Consider the following 22,518-nt stretch of genomic DNA (forward strand, 5'->3'; position numbering starts at 1 on the left):
ATATGTGCAAGAGAGAGAGAGAGAGAGAGAGAGAGAGAGAGAGAGAGTTCCCAAACTAATACTTGCATGAGAGAGAGAGAGAGAGGAAAGAGAGTTCCCAAACTAATACTTGCATGAGAGAGAGAGGAAAGAGAGTTCCCAGACTAATACTTGCATTTTCTATACATTTTATAATTTTCTGGAAGAAGGCTCAAGATACTTTTTCCCAAATAGTCACTGCCATCCAAGTTATGTGTACTGTTTACAATGAACTAGAACTTTCACTTTTTCAAACCATGTAAATATCTAGGAAAGGGGGACAAATCTGTGGGCCTGTACACCTATGTCATAACTGAAAACCACACATGGAAGGTAGATTGCCTTGAAAAGGTAGGATACAAAAAAAAAAAAAAAAGATGAATTTGAATTTTTGGATTTATTTTTTAAAGTTTCATTTACTTAGCACTGCAATGTACAAGTCTTTGTGAAGCCTTAGGAATGAAAGAGGAGTTTTAGTAACTAAAGAAAAGATAACTATTGCCAGGCAGTTAGGCGGATCACCGCTACATCTTTCACAGAATAACGTTCGGGAATGCATCCATAGTGGACATAATTTCATTCATACTATGATTCTTTTGTATTTTGTCATAAAGATCATATATAGATAGAATGGAGAGTAATGGTACTTGATTTAGGCTCATCTGTCAAGAGATGCTATGCTATGTATTCTGCTTCTGACATTTGTAGGTGTCAGTTTACTACACAGCAGTGGATTCTGTTCAAGGGATACTCTTGGTGCACTTGGTCCCTTCTGTCCCCTGTTCCGATCAGGCCCAAGAATGGGGTTGCCTGCAGAGATTTCGGCCTGGCAGGGTGCAGAGAAGAACGTATCCTAGTAAGATGTCCAGCAAAATGACATCACTAGTATAGTGCAAGTACGCTGGATATATTGGGGATTTTTTTTAGGCAGTTTAGAAAGTCAAACCATGCAAATTATTCACATGTTGAAATTAGTTTAAAACAAATGCAATACTCAAAGGGTTTTAATTTAACACTTTTTTTAAACAAAAAAAATTCTTCATAATAATTTACTGTAAATGCTTCTCAGTTTGCATGCCTTGATCATTGCTGCTAGTGATTTTATGTGCCAGTAGACCTGAGTTTAGTTTACCAATTTTACTTAAAAATAGTAAAAGCCACTTACAAAGTGACTGCCTAGTTTTCATTTGAAGTAAACTCTGATATGCCTTATTTTCAAAAGGTGTTTTGTCTGTTCTTTTCTTTGGTTCTGGTTTTGATTCTTTTCCCACTTTCCTTTGTTTTTTTCAAACAAATTATGGTGTTGGGATTGGAAGCCCTGAGTAATGAAATCTTTGGTAAGAATTGTTTATCTAGCTCACCAATAAATCTCAGTTAGAGGAATTATGATTCTTGGGAGAGCAAAGCTTCCCATTGATTGTTGATAACCAAGTAAAATTTTCCTGCAAGAAATTGATATTTTTGAGTAGTGATTGCCTTGTTTTAACTTCCCGAATACAATTTTAAATAACCCAATAAAGAGGTATAGAATTTTATTCGTTTAAAAAGCATCTTTTGTACCAAAGCAAATTTTTTTTCTCCACTCATCTCCATCATCAATTTGGACCTATAGTAGCAACCATCATGAATGGTTACAGAAACTTTAAGTGAGTGCCTTTAGAAAACATGGAAATTTGTGCCTGAGGTGATAAACTTTTAATTAGGTTAATTGTAGTGCTTACCAATCAGTAATTCTACTATCACTCAGGGCTTTCGTACCTTCTAGGTGACTTCTTTCATTGTGTTTTTTTAAAATACTGTATTTTTTTTTTTCAGTGCCATCATTTCAATTTCACTTAGTAAGTGGCAGATTACATTATTCAGTCACACAAGCACAGGAACATAGCAACACTAGGAGATATTTGAACATTTCTTTTACAATCGACTGAATAGATTATGTAAATGAGGTAAGCAACTTTTTGTAGAGATTGTATGTGTGAGATAATGTAATGTTCTTTTCCAGTTTTTGGACTACAGTTGAATATACTTTTTAATTATTTAAAAACATCTTTACAGAATAACATGTGATGGTTTTTTTGTATAATGTATTTGATTTTGTAAATACGTATTTCCTGATGTGATTTTTGTGAGAAATGCTAAATCTTTTAGTATATCATGTCCTCTCAAAATTGGCAGGAGCTAAATAATAGTTTGTGGGCGATTTGTATTGTGTACTGTACAATAACTGGGGAACTTTTATAATTATAAAAATATATATTAACTTTTAGTGTGTTGTTTAAACAAATGACTGGAACATACTAAAGATATTAGTAGGATTTTTCTGAATATTTCAGACTTGAACTCAGGCTAGCTTTCTTGTGTTTTTCAAAACAAAATTGTGTCTTGTCTTTTAAAATCAATAAATTTGTTTCCTTGTTACAAATATATGTGAAATGTCCTCTTTTGGTGTGGCATATTATTTTAACTTTATAGCATTTGATTGCCAAGGAATAGAAGTAGCAGTACCTGATCTCATGATCTCAGGATCATTTATTTAAAGCTAAAAGGGACCTAAGGGGCCATCAAGTCCAACCCATTCATATTACAGATGGGGAAACTGAGGGAGAGACCTGTGCCTAGCATCACACCACTAGTGAGTGTCTGAGGTGTAATTTGTGCTAGCGAACAGAGGACCAGTCACTGGCTTTGCATGGTAGGGCCTGAGGTGTTGGTGACTTCCACTGCACTACACTATTGTGCTGGAGTTCCAATATGCCTGCTGCACTGGGGCTGGAAGCCTCATGGCTGGCCTGCTAAGCCAGGACTGAGGGGCCTCCCATTGCTTATCTGTGCTGTGACTCAGGGTCTCCTGCTGGCTGGCCCAGCCAACATCTGTACTGGACGGTGCTCCCCTTTTATTCCAGTGAGACAAACCTTTCCTGAAGTCCTTCTAAATTATCTTAAACTGGAAACTTGTTTCATTCCTTCTTTTTGTGGGTTCTGTCACTCCAGAATCTGTTTAAAAGCTTGATTTAGCAGTTTCCAAGGGAAACTTCCTGGCTTCTCTCTTCCATATTGGCTCTGCCCTGAGGTGTGATGTGAAAACAGTTCTACTTGATTCCGAGTCCAGAACTCTGTTCTCTATACTGTTGCCTCCATGGTGGTTCTCTCTAGCAGTCAACAGATTAAAAACAAAAAGTTGTAACCATTTTTGGAATCAAACAAAAATTGTAAATACTGTATCTTATTTCACATCTTTGATCTGTGAGAGTACAGTCCCATCCTTTATTCAGCGGGTGCTGGAATAGCAGACAAAATCAGCTTCTGGTGGCCACTCTTCCAGTAATAAATGAGCACCTCCAAACTTAACAAAGCTTTGGACTGGCTAGTTTGTGATCTGACTGCTCCACACACCGGCCAGTCAGGAAAGATTTTTAAGCATTGAGTTTTTGTAGAATTGTCTCCCCTGGCAGACCTTGAATTTGCATAGACTTTGAGTACCCAGGTTTGCTTCCATCCCCAAGGGAAGGGATCACAAAAAGATTCTATTGGAAAATGCGTATATTAATACTAAAAAATTAGAAATAAAATTACAAACATTTTACCAGACAAGACAATGGGTATGGTTAAATGAAATTTTTGAGAATCTTCAAAATATTCTGATGTAAATTCAAATGCTTGCAAGTTTGTCATAATACACTTAAATGTCTCTTTCCACTGATACTTACATATGCTTGCCTTGCTCAGATTGAAATCTTAAATTATAAAATAATTTGTAGGCAAATCTATAAACTTTGCTCATGTGTGGCTTTCCTAATTTTTTTTTTCAAAACATAATTTACAGATCATCAGATTTAAAAATTTTAAACTCCAAAGAGGTGTTTATTCTTTCCATTCCAAAAGGAAGACAGGAGGGAAAGTGAAGGAAGGAAGGAAGGAAGGAAGGAAGGAAGGAAGGAAGGAAGGAAGGAAAAGAGGGAGGGAGGGAGGGAGGAAAAAAGGAGGGAAAAGAGGGAAGGAGAAAAAAGGGAGAAAGTAGTAAAAGAGAGGTAAGGGGATAGAGAGAGAAGGGAAATGGTAGGAAAATCTTGGTTAAAAAGATTTTCAGTTTGTTCATCATATTAATGGAAGATCATTTCTTGAGCTAAACACTAAGGTATTAAGTCAGAGTAGCAATAAACACAACCCAACTTTTAACATAGATATTTAAAGGTTGTAACCATTAAATTGTAAAAGTCCTTAAAGGAAATGAGTTAAAAATCTTGATTACTAACAGAGACACAGTATGGGACTGAAGGAACCATGAATCTGGCCCAATAGAGCATTTCTTATGATAGTCAGGGTCTAAACATAGAATCGGATGTTTTAAAGTGTATTTTGGTTCCCATTTTGCCCCAACATTTTTTGTCTTTCAAACATGACTTGTGACAAATGCTTCTTGTTCTTCTGATCAGTGTTTATTCTTTCTCTTCCAGCTCCTTGAATTTTTATGCTGAACTTCTACCAGATCTCAATACTCTGACTTTTTCTGGTACCAATGAATAAAAATAATTTTTTTCTATCCTGCTCAGTTCATTCCATTGACTTTTCCCCCTTCGTTATTATCTAAGTAGTGCTATTTTTTCTCAAAAAAAAAAAAAAACATTAAGAAAGCAAGAGTAGTTGTATAAGTTTCCTCATGGTTATTAAGACTAATGTGATCCCATGGTTCAAGCACACTGTATAGCTAATGTGCTCTTCTCATGGCATTTTAATTAGCCAACCCAGAAAACATAAAAGAGTTTTTTTTTCCAAATGTAGACAAGTTATAGCTGCATGTGAGTTCTTTGTCGCCATTAGAATATATATAGTCAAAGATTTAACTCATTTTTTTTTAGCATAACCAAGCAAGGGTCATAAAAACACCTTCAGTAGCAGGAGTGAGGAAGAAGAGACAGAGACTTTCCCTACCTAGAGGAATTAGGGCTTTAGATAGCTTCCTTTTTAAACTTTCTTTAGTATCTAGCAATCAAGAATAATGAGTTGTTTCTTCATGCTTGGCAACCAAGAAATCTGATTCCTAGGGGATGAGAGTGACAGGCAACCTTTCATAGCAATCAGCAGCCTTTGGCAACAGAACTAAAAGGGAAGTTGAAGCTCCCCCCCTCAAAAAAAAAAAAGCCACCTTAAAGTACTTTGTGATTACTAGAAAGGATCTCAAGAATTTTCCAAACTCTTCCATTTTAGAGAAGAAAAATGAAGCCCCATAAAGAACAAATCCCAAATGATGTCCTAAGATCATAGAGGAAGAAGGATCCTTCAACTCTTTATAGAAACTGAAATGGAATTAAGGGAAATTCAAATCACTTAGATTGACAGAGTTTAAGGAACCTTAGAGACCACTTTGTCTAATCCCCTCATTTTACAGCTGAGAAAACTAGTATTCTATACAATAGAGATACAAAGACAAAACTAATGGTCCCTGCCCTCAAAGAGCCTACATTCTATCTGGAGGGGAGAACTCTCTAAGGCCAAAAGTTTTCAGTAACAAGTAAGTATTCAGAGGCAAAGTGATAGGATTGAAATAGTTGAGGTCTCCCATTTGCTACCTGTAGGACCTCAAGAAGTGATTTTCCCCTCTGGCCCGCAGTTTAATATCTGTAAAATGAAGTGTGTTAACTAGATATTCTCTTAATGTCCTAATGTCCTACTGTCCTAAAATCTATAGAAGTTTTTTGCCTTTAGAGTATTCTTTGCTCCCAATCCAGCTCCTTTGTTCATTGACTATACCACATTGCCTCCTAGACCTCCCATAGCTTACTTTATTTTTAAAACTTTTTTATTTTCAAAACATATGCATGGGTAACTAACTACCAATTCAACATTCACTCTAGCAAAACCTTGTGCTCCAATTTTTTTTCTGTCTCCCTTTTCCCCACCTTCTCCCCTAAATGGAAAGTAATCCAATATATGTTAAACATGTGCAATTCATCTATACATATTACCATAACTATCCTGTTACACAAAAAAAAATCAGATCAAAAAGGGAAAAAGTGACAAAGAAAACAAAATACAAGCAAACAACAAAAAAGTGAAAATGCAATGGTGTGATCCACACTCAGTCCCCACAATCCTCCCTGGATGCAGATGGCTCTCTTCATCACCAGTCTATTGGAATTGGCCTGCATCACCTCATTGCTGAAAATATCCGTGTCCATCAGAATTGATCATTGCATAATCTTGTTGTTGCTATGTACAATGTTCTCTTGGCTCCCCTCACTTCAGTTAGCCTTCATGTGTCTCCAGCCTTTCTGAAATCATCCTGCTGATTTCTTCTTATAAAATAATAATATTTCATAACATTCATATACCACAATTTATTCAGCCATTCTCCAACTGATGGGCATTCACTCGGTTTCCATTTCCTTGCCACTACGAAGAGGGCTGCCACAAACATTTTTGCACATATGGGTCCTTTTCCTTTTTTCATGATCTCTTTGGGATTCAGGTCCAGAAGACACACTGGTGGATCAAAGGGTATGTACAGTTTGACTTTGGTTATATCTACAGCTTACTTTTAATATATGCTTAGGTAATACTAGCCAATAAATGGACAACTTTGGAAAGGTGATAGTTAAAGACATAAAATAGAGAAAGGGACATTGTAACTGGATGTTTCTATCTGTTGTCTAAGACCCAGTCCTCTCCTCTAGTCCGCTTTTCTCAGAGTGAGACTTCTGTTTACCAGGTAAAATTAGCCATGTTGTCATACCACTCACCACTGGATCCTGTCAAATCATGTGGTATAGTTTCATTGAAAAAGCACTGGGGATAGTGATAAGGAACTATGGGTTTGAAATTCTGGTTTTGCTACTGGCTGTATGATTTTGTGCCCTAGGCTTCAGTTTCCCCATTTGTAAAATGAAAGGTTGTGTTATATGACCTTTAAAATCTCTTCTAGTTCTGAATTTGTTATTCAAAGACCAGAACCCAGTCCATTTTTTGCTCCTGAAATAAATTCAGCACACTTCATTGTGTATGTTAATGGGGAGAGGAGGGAAATCACATTTTTGAAGAAAAAAATTTGATCAAAAATGTTGTAGCATATTTGTAGTATCGTATAGTTATCATACTTGTGTAGCCAAATTCATACATGGCCAAACTATTCTTAACACTCTCAATCTTCAGTTTCAAAATGAATTTTATTTTAATGTATTAACATTTTGACTAACTATATGAATTCTTTATAATTTAAAGAAATGATTAAGAATAAAATCGTTCAATAAAAAATATAAACCATTTTCATTTAAATCACATAAGGAGGCTAAAATAACTATTATCCCAAAAGGTAATATGTATTTCAATTAATTCAACAGAATTAGAAATCTACTGGTGGAATATCTGATGGGCTAACATCTGAAAAGAGGGATTAGATAGGACTTGATTGGCCCCAGAGGACAGAACTAACTAGGATTAATGGGCAGAAGTGGCAAAGAGGCTGATTTCAGATGTAAAGAAAAAAACCTCTGAACAATTAGAGCCGGCCCAAAGTGGAATAGTCTCCCTTAGGGAGAAACGGGAAGAGGGGGAAAGGGAATTCTATATCATTATATATCTTCAAGTGTAGGTTTGATGAGCACTTGTGGGAAAAGTTTTTAAAAGGAAATTGAGTTCAGTTAAAAATTAGACTGAATGACCTCTGAGGTCCTTCTAATTTGGAGATTTTATGATCCTGTGGTTCATTATTGTGCATGTCATATTCTTAGATTTTTAAAAAATCCTTCCTAGTCTCCTGCTTCCAACCTGCTAATGTCTTCCCTTCTGATATCACCTTTCATCTGTTCTGCATATAATATGTCCCTAAGTATCTGGAGTGTATGTGGTATTCAGGAGGGACCAGTACCTGTGGTCTTGCCAGGCTCTTGTCAGGGCTATTCATCCATCTTTGGTGTCCATTATTATCTGTGACTCCAAAAAGCTGTAGCAAGGGCAGCAGCCACAACTCTGGTAAAACCATCTCAGCAGAGGATAACTGATAAGACCTCAAACCCAATGGTGAGTGAGAGGATGCTTACTCCAAGCGTGTAAAGACTTCCCCCAGCAGAAGGAGTGAATGAGAATTATGTGTTCCAATAACCATGACAGTGGCTGAAGTTGTGGAGTGATTAGTATTTGGTCAGACATAAAAACTGCCGAGATCATCCACTGCCTTCTGGGCCATTATGGCTCATCTTGACTTGTCATCCCACTTTGATGACTCTGGAAGAATCTGAGGCTGACAGCTTTGTACAAGCCATCACCCCCATGATATCGATTTTCTTCCAAAATAAGAACAACAACCTAATTACTTCCATATTGTCTCTTTAAGTCTCTTTAAGTAGAATAGGACTCCCTAAAGGCAGAGTTCCCTATTTTGGTCTCATCCAAAGATTTTGGGACATCCTGTTTGTAGAGTTAGCATAATTCTCTTCTATTGGCATTATATGCCAGATGATGAATAAAAATTCCATTACAAAATATATATGGTATTAATAAAGCCATTTGTGTATCTGACATCATAAAGTGTAAATTATCTTGACATTCAGACAAATCAAATAATAATAAATGCATTTCTCTAGCAGTTGCAAGTAGTGCAAGAATTATTTTCATTTTACAAATCAGGAACTTAAAAAATGAAGAGCTCAAGTGACTTTGTTCAAAAAGTTATCAGGTTTTGTGTACTAGGTAATACAGTAGGAACAACACCGCCTCTGGAGTTAGAAAACACTGGTCTAAATTTCACTTCTGACTTTTACTACCTGTGTGACCTCAGGAAAGTGACTTCACTTCTTTGGGCTACAGTTTCTTCATCTGTAAAAAGGGGAGGGGAATGAAATCATATGGCCTCTGAGTTCCTTCCAAGTCGAGTTGTACAGTTCTTTGAAAATCAACTCAAATTTCCAAGTCCAAAACCAAGTCCTATATTCTTTCCTCTATAACCCCCATTGCCTAGCAAATGTCTCTTTGTTCTGAATATAGGTAAAATTAGCGTAGTTCTCTGTACTTTGAGCTTCAAGTGACAGCTCTAGTTTAACAGAAAGCAATTATTAAGCATCACTATTTACAAAGCATTATACTTAGCACTGGAGAAGATATAAAACTTCAATAGCAAGCCCATTCAGGAAACACTGATTAATTAGCTACACTGCAGAACATTTTGCTAATAGTTACAAGGTATAGAAGATACAATTCAATTCAACAATCCCTAAGCACATACTATGCATAGGACCTGCATTGATAAATTGATAAAGCACCTGCCTTAATGAAGCTTACATTTTAACACATAATAAACTTCCCTCTAGTCTTTACTCCATTCACCTTGGCTTCAGAATCTCTTGAATGAAAAAAAATCTCTTCCCATAGTTTTATTGAAAAAAGGAAGGTGGCAGTCAGCCACTGTTATGACTGAAAGGAGCTACATTGCACTTCAGGATAGTAAATACAAAGGCTCATTCCTGTGTCTATAAGCAGGAAGATTCAGGTCAATTTTAAATTGGTCTTAGAGTCATATTATTGTCTCTGGGGGAGAATGAAGTATTCAGACAACCAATAAATGAGACTACTTATGAGTAACCTAAATATTCCATTAATATTTAGCTGGATGTCTTAGTGTACATGAGCAACATATAGAATTGTATATAGAATAGGGACAAAGACTTAGAGAAAAATCATATCAGCTGACCAAGTTAGTTGTAAAAAAAAAAAAAAAAAAGACAAGATATTAAGCCACTGAACTGATAAACTGAGAAAAAATCAATCAACAAATACGAGAAATGGGTGAAAGGTAACTACAAACACTGAATGCACATGCTTAATGAGTCAATAGTAACTTCTCCCCACAGGACAAGTTTTCCACCATTTTTGAACATGGGTTGTATGATGAGAGAGGGGAAACATGTCAAAGAGGAACATGTAATGGGAGGAGCAGGAAGTCTGTTAACTTTATCATTCCTAGTCAGTTGGGGTGAAAAGGGAGGGACCTTGCACTTGAGGATAGTAAATACAAAGCTCATTCCTGTGTCTATAAGCAGGGATTGCCCTGGGTGGATCCTCATTTCTTTCAAAGACCATAAATAAACCAACATATTTTATATATTCCTGAGTCCTTTTTATTTTTGCAGCATGTTTCTAACTGTGCAATTAAAATCTTTGATAAAGCTTGGTTTCCTGATTTCCTTCAAAGCAGAAAGTTGATAATAGATGACTCAGTGAGAAAAAAAAATCATTTTAGTCACTCTGTTCAACCATAGGTTGATCTGAAAACAATTTTAGGGGTCATAAAGTTCAATCACCTCATTTAACAGAAGAGGAAACTGAGTCTCAGAGACAAGAAGTGATTGGCCGAAGGTCACTAATTTAAAAGGCAGCAAAACTACAACCTGAACCTAGTTGATTTTCTTCTAAATGAAGCCCTCTCTATTAACTCATTTGAGCCTCACTATAATCCTGTGCTTTTGTCATTCCCATTTTATAAAGTAGGTAACTGAGAGCAGGAGAGGTTAAGAGAAAAAAGGAGGGAGAAAAGAGAATAAATATTTATATAGCACCCTCTCTGTACCAAGGACTGTGCTAAGCATTTACAAATATCTCATTTGATCTTTATAACAAGCCTGTTGTTTTTATCTCCATTTTATAGTTAAGAAATCTGAAGCAAAACTGAAATAAATATAGCTTAAATGATTTGCCAAGGGTCACACAGCTAATGCATGTCTGAGTTGCTATTTGAACTTGGGTTGTCTTGACTCCAAGTTCAGCATTTTATCCACTTCACCAACTAAGCTAACTCAAGCTTCAGTGACATGCAAAACACATTTTTTCTGTGAAGATATATCTTTAGCATCAGTACATGCAAACAAGAAATATTTAACATGCAAAACTGAATTTTAATGGAACTTATTTGATTCATGGACCAAAAAAGGAACAAGATGAGAAGACATAAGGAATCTGCCATCTATCATGGTAGAGCCAGGACCCATGTACCTGAAGAGTACCTGGGAGGTCCAGAGATGTCAACCATGTGGTCCACATATGCAGTCCACATTATTTCCAAATAGATTAAAATGTAATTGTGAAATATTTAACAAGATAAATATAAAACATTGATAATGTTACATTTTAAAACTAAGTCAATATGCAGCCTAGAAGGATCCTTATGTACTAATTAGTGATGCCTAGTTTTATTTGAGCTTAACTCCAAGTTCATTTTTCAGATGGAAAAATTGAAGCTCAGAGAGTCATGATTAACCAAAGGTTACACATATATTAAGGAGGAGAGTCAACTTCTGCCCTTCCTGTGAAAGACTGAAACATGAAAGAGCTAGTGCTGCAAAGTTCTGTGGGTACTAAGATATACCTGCTAGTGTTAAACCAGACATGTGAAAAACAAAGGGAGTGGTATTAGCAGGTCACTAAAAGAATACACCATGCAGGTAGGGGAGGAGAGACTAAAAACTCAACCGAGCCTGAAGAAAAGAGCATAGCATCCAGCTGGAGCCAATTCTGACCACCCAAAAATCAGGGCAGAGACCTAGGCAAGTGAGCCATGAATTACCAAGTGTGGGAGGGGATTGAGATGCTTTGGGATCCAGTTATCAAGAAAACCATAATCAGAGGACAGAGAGTGAACTTGTGGGTGATAACAGAAACCAAGGGCGGGGGGGGGGGGGGGGAGAAATGAAAGGACCAAAGATTTCAGGAAGAAAGAATCTCAGAGACCTTAAACATGAACAGATAAAATAACAGGAAAAATTTATAATAGCAGAAGGAAATATGGCTTCCAAATCTTGAAAATGAGTTCAGGAATCTATGAATAAACAGTGAAATAAAGGCAAATGATTGAATGCTTCATGAGGTAGAGGACCCTGTGGAATTTGAGGACAATATGAAAATGCAACATGCTATTCCTGAGTGGTTTAAAAGAGAAATGAGAAATATGAGAGCAAAATTTATCCTGCACAGCAAAAATAATAAGCAGATGGGAAAAAACTTTACAATGGCAAGCCTCAGGAAAAAAAAATGAGAGAACAATAGTTTGGGAATGCAAAAATACAGAAGTGAAAGACAACCTAGAAGAAGAGAAGCAGAAAATGATAGTATTAAAAGTATGCTCACTATGCAAGCAAATACTGATCTTGAAGACATGATTGGTAAAGATAACTTAAGTAGGATAGATCTCCCAAAAAATCATAACAGGACAAAAAGTCTTAATATCATAATGAAAGAAGTAATAAAAAAGAACAGCCCAGAATTTCTGAACTTAGAAACTTAAATTTCAATCAAAAAAATTCACAGATAGCCTCCAGAAAAAAAAATCTAAGGCACCAAATTCTAAGACACATAGCAATTAAATTTAACAGTTCAATTTAGAAACACGTTCTATGGGCCAATAGGAGAAAGACATTCAAATACAAAGGAAAGAACATTCAAATAATGCAAGATATTCTATACCTATTAGAAAAGGAGAGGAAATATAATAATGTATTCTAAAACACAGTGAAGCTGAGGATGTAGCCCAGGATGACCTCTCCTATAAACCTAAATTTAGCCATTCAGAACAAAAAAGGGATATAAAATAATAGAGTTTGAAACAGTTTTTAGAAACAAAAGGAACAGGGTAGGTAATGGTGAAGGAGCATAGCATTTTACATTAATATTTACTTTTATGAGGAAAATCAGGCATCAGAGAGGGAAAGCATGTATAAATAATAATAAAGGTAGAAACAGAAATGATTTTGTCATCAGTCTATTACAGACAAGCTGGACAAAAGAAGAAAATGAATAAGGATTCAGAGAAACATCAGACTTGGAATAGGTACATGCTAATGCTTCAGTTATCCAAACATCTACTGAAACACTTTCTCTGACTCACATACACACACATACCCACATACATACATATATATATATATATATAGATATATACATATATACATATGCAGACCTGAACACATACACACACACATATATATGTGTATATTTCTCTGTGTGTGTGTGTGTGTATATATATATATATATATATACATGTAAAAATAACTTTCATCCAAGTTATATGAATATTGGTTGAAGAAACTGGATATGTTTAACCTTGGGGGGGAGGGAGGGGGCAAAGAAAAGACTCCAGAGAGGAATGAAAATGGGCTTAACTAATATTTAAATAACTGTCATAAGGGTGAGAGATTAGCTTTGTTCTATTTTACTCCCCAAGAAGAGAAGAAATACAGAGTGTTATTCCATTCCTTGAGTGATTATCATGAGCCAATTCTAAATTAAGTGCTGAAATATAAGCACAAGCAAACAGTTCCTTTCCTCAAGGAGCTTACATTCTAATAGGAGAGGTCACAAATAAAAAGAGAGCTGGAAAGGTGGGAGGTGGGAGAGGGTAGAAGAGGCAGCCCAACAATGGAGACAATCGGAATTTTTTGTTGATAAGGATCTGAAGATGTTGAAAAGTTGAGCTAGAAATGAAAAGAATACTGCAGGGAGACCCCTTGAAATGGCAGTTCAGGCAAGGTACTTAGCAATCAGAAGAACAAAGCCATACTTGACAATATCTGCAAAGGGGCAAAGTCTGATATCAGAAAAAAAGTTTCTAACAATCACCTGCCCCATAGTGGAGTGGACTGCCTTCAATAGTATTGAGGAGCTTCTCATTGGAAGTCTTCAAGCAGAAACAGGACAACCATTTCTCAGGTACATTATAGTAAGAATTCCTGTTACATACTGATTGGACTAGATGGATGCTGAGGTCCATTTTAACTTTTAATTCTATTGATCTATGATTTTTGGCTTTGTTTCCTCATCTATAAAATGAAGAGTTTGGACAAGACAGTCCTTAAAGGTTCCTTCCAGCTCCAAATACTATAACTTTCCATTCCTCTTTCCCTCAATCTTATTGTCTATGAAACAAGAATAATGAAATGCAAAGATCTGTTGAGAAAGTAGAGGGTGAAACATATACTCCACTTGTCTGGTAAGAAGTGTAGATGGATAAACTCCATAATTGGAGGTGATTTAGAAGATAATATTAACTGCAGCAAGCATTTGCCTCACTCCCTCCCCCCTCTTCCCAGGCCCTTTGGACTAGTATAGAGAATTTTCCATTTAAAAGAATCATTAGTACAATTACATGAATTTATCACAAACTTTAGCCTCCACATAGAATTTAACCCAAGAATCTCCAAAGCAACTTAAGTATAGCTGGTGTTTTATTTACCATTAAGATTTTCATGTCATTCCCTATTCCTTGGGACCCACAAGGAATTTTTGTTGCTCACTCATTCCAGTTGTGTTTGATTCTTCATGACTCAATTTGAGGCTTACTTGTCAAAGATCCTGAAGTGGTTTCCTTCTCCAGTTTATTTTATAGATGAAGAAGCTGAGGCAAACAGGGTTAAGTGATTTATCCAGGGTCACATAGCTATTAAATGTCTGAGGCTAGATCTGCACACATAAGATGTCTTCCTGACTCCAAGTCCAGAACTCTATCCAAGCCTAGCTGCCCTGCACAAGGAAACATAATCACAATATAGTTTCCTGTGTATGCGTCATCAGGATCATTAAGGATAACAAAACACAGATTGAGACTCACTACTCAAGTAAAAAGGGCACTCACCTCCAAAACCAGAAGCACCTGCCACATTCACATCTGAGTTAATACAATGACACATTGACTTTTCTGATAGAAACCTCCCCTGTCCCTATCCCAAAGACATCAACACTACCTATAATTTGCTAAGCCAAATTTTCTTCACCTCACTGTCCAAATTTCAGGGAGTCTTGGTGTTTGGCTTCCATTTATTGTTGTTTTACTCTATCCCAACTTAGATTTTTGCATTCATTTTACAAACTGCTCTTTTCTTTCTTCATATCTCCCTTGGTATCATTTCATATAAATTCCCTGTGTTTCCTTGAATTACCCATAATCCATATTTTTAACTACACATAATATTTTAGTACCCCCTTGTATTACTTATTTTTTAACATTCCTCAATCACTAGACACCCATTCTGTTTCTAGTTCTCCACTAAGAATATTGGGATGTAGGTGAGAGCTTTCTTTGTCTTTGACCTCCTTGGCAAAAGCAGTGTTTTCTAGATGAGAAAACAACTTCAGAGAGATGATTGTTTTCTTTAGAGAGAAATTACTTTGCTTGTGCAGATCAGTCAGTCAACAAACCCTATGCCCCAAATCTTCAAATCTGCTCCTAGGTAGTCAAGCTCTGAGAAGTATGCTTTCATCTCATTTTGTCTTGACCTAAGATCGTGTACTTCTTCTACTCATCTCCATACCATGCCATCACACTCTAGACCTCCCCTTTCCACTTCCTCTTTATATGTTTTGCTCCTATATTCGAATGTATGCTTATTGAGGGCAGGAACTATCTTGCTTGCTTGTCTTTGTATCTCCATCACTGAGTATAGTATCGGACACATAAGAAGTGCTTACTAAGTGCTCTAGCTACCTTCTTATTGTGAGGAACTCACAGTCCAGTAAATAAGTTTGGGAAGAGGTTACAGGAGATGAAGATTCAAGAACCAGATGTAGCTATAAAACCAGGTTTTCATGTTCCATATTCTATTAGAGCATTGGTACTCAAAAGGTCTGCTCAAATACCCAGCTTCTTAAACTATGGCTCAAGAACCTCTCATAACTGAATGTGAGGATCATAAAATTATGATTACTTACAGTAAATGTTTGATTTGTATATTTGTACATACATACATACTTGCACCTGGGATTACAGAGGAGAAAGCCCAAAGTGCCTTGAGTGCAGCCCAGAGAGGACTCCAGACAGGGCTGGAAACTGTCCTTAGAATGGAGGTTTGGGGAGAAAGTGACCAAGCAGAGGAAGAGCTAGCAGGGACAAAGCATACTTCATGTATGAGAAGGCCAGAGATCAGTGAATTTCAAAGATGAAGAGGATACCCTTGACCATATTTCTCTCAACAAACTATTAAACTGATGATCATTAACTGGAAATTGCTCCATGACTTATAAATCCATTATTTATGCTCATCTTAAATCTGTTTTCTTAGTCTGTAAACATTCATGTTTCCCCTGTTTCTCTTTTTTCTCGTGACTTTTTTTCTTTCAAAATAGTTCTCATGATTAAAAAAAATAAAAAGTCTGGGCACCTGAGATCTTCACAATCTACAGTACTGTTAATGGGATCAACTCCAAATGTAATACATTGGGAATTTGGGAAAGCCTTCCAAAATCACAAGCTGTTACTATTCTCCAGAAATGATTCCCAGTTGCTTTAGAGACTATGGGATTTTCCCACCTTGCCCAAACTGTTATTCAGATGGTTAACTTCAGCAGGCCTTGTGCATTAGAAGGCCAGTCCTATGATCTTTAGAATGCAGAGCTCCCAGCATGGAACATGGCAGCTATCCAGGATCATGGGATATGTCTGGAGGAAATCATGAGAAAGAGCAGGAATTACTGGCAGAAAATCACACTATTTACATTGCTATTATAGTATGGTTTTCTTGCCTAATAGGAGTACTATTTATGCTTATATGACAGGTCCTGTGAAAGTGTAATTTAGAGCACAATTCTGGTTGATTTTCCTAAATGGTTGGCTGATTTCTATATTGCAAAATATCACATGGCTTCTGACCAGTGGAGCGGCAAGAACTACACTGTCGACATCAATGGCTTTGCCAAGCATTATCACACAAATAAAGCCAGCCATGGCAGCTCACACAGTTCTGGCCTCTATAGAAGAGACTGCTGATCCATTCTGGCCTGGGAGACCTGTGCTAAATGGAATTACTGGGCTCACAAGAGGTTTTATTTATTCTGCTGGTCTCCTTCCAGCTTTTGCAAAATCCCATTGTATGGCCTTTTCCCCCAGTTGCTGGATTAGCCTAGCAGTAGGACATTTCTATTTTTTTTTTATCACAATTCCTTGACAACAGTGTTAAAACATCCCTTCAGCCATTCCTGACTGGCAAGTTTTATGAGTATCTATTGAGATTGGGGGAGGTGAGGAAGGGGATATCGGTTGAAGCTATTTCTCTGTTCCATGATCTGCTGTAAAAATTTCTTCTTAAAACTTTCAGAGGTTGTTATCCTAATCACCACCATTGTCATTGTTGCTGTTGGCAGTGTGGTATAGTAAACAGTGAACTGATTTCAAAGTTGAGAATACCTAGATCCTTCCTATTTTGTTTACTAGTTATATGATCCTGAGTAAATCATTTAATGTCTAAATACCTTCAGGCATTAAACTAAGTTGTCAATAGATAGCAACATATACATATATACAAACATATATGTAAAACATGCACATATTTATGCATGTGTATATATGTGTATTGTATGAATTTATTGCAATCATATGTAAATATGTACATGTATTCTGCAGATATACTTTTCTGCTGCCAGGTGATACAGTAATTAGAGTGACAAGCTTGGAGTCAAAAAGACTCATGTTCCAGAGTTCAAATCCATCCTCAGACACTTAAGGATATGTGTCCTTGGGTGAGTCACTCAATTCTGTCTCAGTGTCCTCATCTATAAAATAAGTTGGAGAAGGAAGTGGCCAACATTCTAATAGTTCTGCCAAGAAAATCCAAAATGGGGTCATGAAGAGTTGGACAGCTGAAAGCAACCACCAACAACAAATTGTAAACTCCTTTTGAGTAGAGATCGTGTTATTGATTACATTTGTATTGCCTCTACTCAGTCACAGTGTCTGATACATGGTAGGTGTTTAAAAATACTTATTGAATGATTAAGAAAATCAAGTGAAATGGTAGGCTTCTCCAAATCAGTCCATTTCACCATATGGAAACACATATTGCTGTCCCATTTATATCTAAACAGTACCTGCTATCAAAAGGAAGTTGTTCAACTATGTCCAAATCTTTTTTTTTTCTTTAACTAATCAAGTAGATATAATGAGAGATAGGTATGAATTCTGATGGAACTGGAATATGCTTTGCCTCTATCTTTCAATTAGTTTTCTTACAAATCAGTGCCTTTGAGCCAGTTTGAGTCTATCTATAAGGTGGCTTTGTCCTTCCTAAATTGTTCCACTTTGGGAAACTATAAGAACTTTACTATTCCCTCTTTGAATCAAGTTGCCTCCCCTCCCATTCCTTTGGGTTCGTATTGGAGCCTCTCTCAAAACAAAATATCTTTTTAGTTTGTGTCGTGAGTTTTTCTTGGAAACATCCATTTGATTCATGTCTTTCTGAAAGGTCTACAAACACTAGGGTTAACAAGACATTGGACAGAGAATAAATTTTGCTTAATTTGTTCGACAAAACATTCTGAATGGGCTCATACCAAAGTTATTTGACAGTATAGAAATTCTCCTCTTTTCCTGAGGGCATCAAGTGCCCTCTAATGGGTTCCATCTTGTTTCTAGACTTACAGGATCCAGTGAAGGAGTACCAGTCTGAAGTGCTCCTTGGGTATGTGTTTCTTTGTCTTAATGATGATCCTTTCCTTTTGAGCCATGCAGACAGCATTATCAGTAAAATTCTGTCGAAGCCTAAATGGAGTTAACATTTTTGACTCCTCTTTTTTCTTTTCTTATCAAAGTTCCAAATCCCTTTCTTTTTTTCTCCTTCACTGAGAGTCATTCCCTCTTCCCATGTCTATATCTAATGTTAGCCTTGAAGTGTATGTGGTATGTATATAGGCCTCCCACCCAGTCTTTGGATAGCCCAGTAGTCCTGTGTTTGTCTACCATTCTAAATATATGAGGGGTGTGTATATGTCTCGCTATGTGCATTCAAGCAGCCTACATCTGAATTTTAACATTGCCGAGATATCAAATTGGTGATCTTCAAATGCTGCATTGAATTGGTGAATTTGTGCATAGTTCCAAATTGCTCTGCAGAATGTATGGATCAGTTTACAACTCCACCAACAATGCATTGATGTTTCAATTTTCCCACTTCTTCAACGTTTATGAAAAAAATCACATTTTGCTCAAAGAATTCATATCTTTCCTTAAATATCACAGAACATTTATCATATTTTCTTTGGCATATGCTTTGACTTATGCAGTTGCTTTCCTCCACCTTCAGTTAACAAAGTTTCAGGTGCTGCAAATTAAAACAAGGTACTACAGTCCCCTAATGCATTAGACTGTTCTATGTCAGAAAACAACAAGGAGCTTTACAAGGAGCATTTTTAAACACCCCTTGGGGGATATCTTACATCAGGCTGGACCCTGATCAGAAAGACCAGTTATTTTTATAGTGGCTAATTATTTCTTCTGAACATTCAGTCACACTTTCCTCTGTCAGGGACAAGTGTTTTTAGTCATGATACTGAGGAACCTCGATTCTGGACCTGTTAATGGGCTAAGGTGAATAAAACTGTCTTTTGTTGATGAGGGGCCAGGTTCTACTGGTAGTCTCTGTTCCATTGGTATTTCTAAAACCAAAGTAATGATCAAGAAAGTGGTAACATCTAGAGTTGTCTATGGGCAGAAGTCTTGGTCAATATTTTGCAGTCTTATCATACCCGCTAAGGGAAAGGTTTTCCCCACAACAAAGCAGTGATATGGTATAGGTTAATCATCCCTATTTTCTCATTTTTTCTCATACCACTAGCTAGTAATAGAGTTGGAATTCAAACTCAGGTTTCCTGACTACAGATCAAACACTTTTCCTCCTGTCAATCTACTATATAATAACTTAGCTATTAAAAGATTAATCCTTCTCTAATATGTGAGAATCAATTTATTCCTAAATGTCTGTCACTGTTTGACCAAGGGTAGGTCACTTCCTTAAATTTACTCTTTTATAAAATAGAATCCACTCATTCAATTAGTACTTATTAAGCATCTTCTGTGTTCTAAGGGCTAAGAGTATAAAGAGAAAAATAAAATATTCTGTGCATTAATAAAATATGAACATAGAAAATTAAAAACAAAATATAAAGAAAGTAATTTGGCAGGGGCTGGGGAGTGGAAAGAACGTTAGAAACAGGGAGATCAAAAGTGACTTATAAAAGAGAAAGTCTCAGACATAAGGTAAGTGACCCTAAGGAAGTCATTTAAATCTGTTTGTCTCAGTTTCCTCATCTGTAAAATAATCTGGAAAGGAAAATGGCAAACTACTCCAGTATCTTTGCCAAGAAAACTCCAAATGGGGTCATGAAAAGTCAGATATGATTGAAAACAACTGAATAACAGTTGTGGCACTAGATTTGGACTTTGAAGGTTAGGAATTTGAGGTGGCAGTGATAAAAGAAGGATATATCCTGGGACTTACAGGACAACCTGCCTCAGGGCACAGAGAGGTGGAATATTGTGTGTGAGCTAGCAAATAAGCTTGTTTGGCTAAAGCATAAACTGAAAAGTATGTAGGATATAATGGAAAGCACTCCTGAGCTTGTTAAATATTCAGTTATATTTACCCTTTGTAAGTCTCAGTTATTGTCAGATGTCAAATGATTGTCATTCTCAAGCCCTGAGTTATTGTTTTGTTGATTGTTTAGACTTAAGAAAGTGTTAATAAGGCAGATAAAATTTAAAAGGAGGTATATATACACTTTCCCCTCCCTTCCAAGAGAAATCTTGTTAAATATTTACCAACAACCCCCTGTATTGCTATATTATCCAAGCTCAACAGGAATCCAGTAAAAGGTTGAGGGAATGAAGTCATCAGATCTGGTGGGTGGAGACTAATAATCATAACAATGATAATTATTACTTAAAATATAATATCATGTGAATGTAATGGTTATTATATGATATATGTTATATGCTGTAATAATTAGATAAAATTATTATTATTATTACATTATTATCATCATTATAACTGGCATTGATATTGTCTCAAATGTTTGCAAAGTGCTTTAAATCCACTATCTAATCTGAGCTTCAGAATAAACCTGGACTAGAAGCAAGGATACCAGTTAGGAAGCTGTTGCAGTAGTCTAGATCATTGTTGAGGAGAGCTTCATCTAAGACCATGAATGAAGAGAAGACATTGGAGTATGAGATACTATGAATATAATGATGTGATCATGGAAGTAGGAAAAAACCTCAGTGGCTACCTAGTTTCACCCTATCCCCATTTTATCAATCAGAAATCAAGGGCCAGAGAGATGGACTAGCTCATGATCACAAAGATAGTAAAACAGAAGAATCAGCATTGGAACCCAAGTTCCTAATTCCAACCCCAATGTTCCTTTTGTTGCACGTCACTATCTTACTCTTATCTTAACTATGTCACAGAACTGTTATGAAGGAAGGTCTTTGCAAAACCTTAAAACACAATGGCAATATGTAGTTAATTATATTTGATATAATTAATTATATTAATTATTTATCATAATTACTAATATTTAATATTATAATACTATACTATATTTTATTATAATAATTAAATATAATAATGTGATACTTAATAAAATTGATTATTAATAGAACTAATATATTAATGTGTTATATATAATTATATGAACAATTGTTAATTATATTTCATACACCCTTTATTATATTAATTTGTATTAATTAATATTAATATATCAATGAATTATATACTTAATGTCACACTATTCATATATTTTAATTATATATTTAATATCATACTTGGGTTAAAGATATTCTTGGTTTTTTGCTCTAGACCTGTGATTTCATTGGCAGAAACTCTCTCTACCAATACATTTCAGAAACTGTCCTATAACTTATAGTTTTAGAAAATAGCCTGGGACATGATTTTTTGTTGTTAGGAATACTCTGTAAAAAGTCACACTTAATCCAGGTCTTGCTGATTGTCAAGCCTTCTCTTACTTCATTGTGTAATACTGTGTTCTGTAATGTTCTAGTTAGTTTTCCGGAGGTCTTTGGACCAGCCTTCGTTTCAGCTGAGTAATCACCGCGAGAATAGCCAGGTGATCAAGTCCAAAAGTCTTTATTGTTTCCTTGCCTGGGGCTCGGCTAGCTTTCTGGTTTCTGTGGGGGAGGCAGGAGGATCACCACGACAGTCTCTATTTTGAAGTCTGTCTCAGTCCAAAAGCTTGTACTCCAGCCTCCAGTCCTTTGTCTTCTCCAAGTTTGTCTCTGAGTCTCTAGATCTGACTCTGACCTCTTAAATACTCTATTACAATTAAATCCATTCATCAACTGAGTATAAGCCAATCATTATATTACTAGGGAACCATTATTTCTTGTAAGATTAATTCAATCATACTGAACTAGAGAACTATTAATCACCATGCTAAACCAGATAACCATTGTCTTATCAATTCTTAGTTAACACCCTGTTTAAATCAATCATACTGAGAGTTGAGTATCCTGCCCTTTACAATTTTTATACAGGCTTTATGTAAAAACAAAAAAAAAAAAACAAATTATGGTTGCTTTCCTAATAAAAGGCAGAGGGCACAGGTGGAAATAGCTCCAGGTCAGTTAAGGGTATATACACAGAGGGTATATAGGTCCTGAAGGACCTCTCCAACTGAGGTGAATTCTGAAAAAAACTTGAGGGTCAAATACCTGAATACAAAGACATGGCAAGCCCATCTATA

The 22,518-nt window shown here is 36.1% G+C and overlaps 1 protein-coding gene across 2 annotated transcripts in view; it reads left to right on the forward strand.

Annotated features, from left to right (window-relative positions):
- RFX3 (regulatory factor X3) overlaps positions 1-4,560 on the forward strand; it is a 314,889-nt gene extending 310,329 nt beyond the window's left edge. Inside the window, exons 19-20 of one of the 2 annotated variants that reach the window (XR_004233321.1) lie at positions 1,834-1,964; positions 4,473-4,560. Coding sequence is in view for 1 of the 2 variants with exons in the window: in XM_031962239.1 (XP_031818099.1) it covers positions 4,473-4,493 (21 nt within the window). In the remaining variant the exon portion in view is untranslated. The remainder of the gene's footprint in view (positions 1-1,833; positions 1,965-4,472) is intronic. The other variant, XM_031962239.1, reaches the window with a different exon arrangement.
- Positions 4,561-22,518: the final 17,958 nt, after the last annotated feature.

This window comes from Sarcophilus harrisii, chromosome 1 (assembly GCF_902635505.1).
Source record: "Sarcophilus harrisii chromosome 1, mSarHar1.11, whole genome shotgun sequence".
Taxonomy (NCBI): domain Eukaryota; kingdom Metazoa; phylum Chordata; class Mammalia; order Dasyuromorphia; family Dasyuridae; genus Sarcophilus; species Sarcophilus harrisii.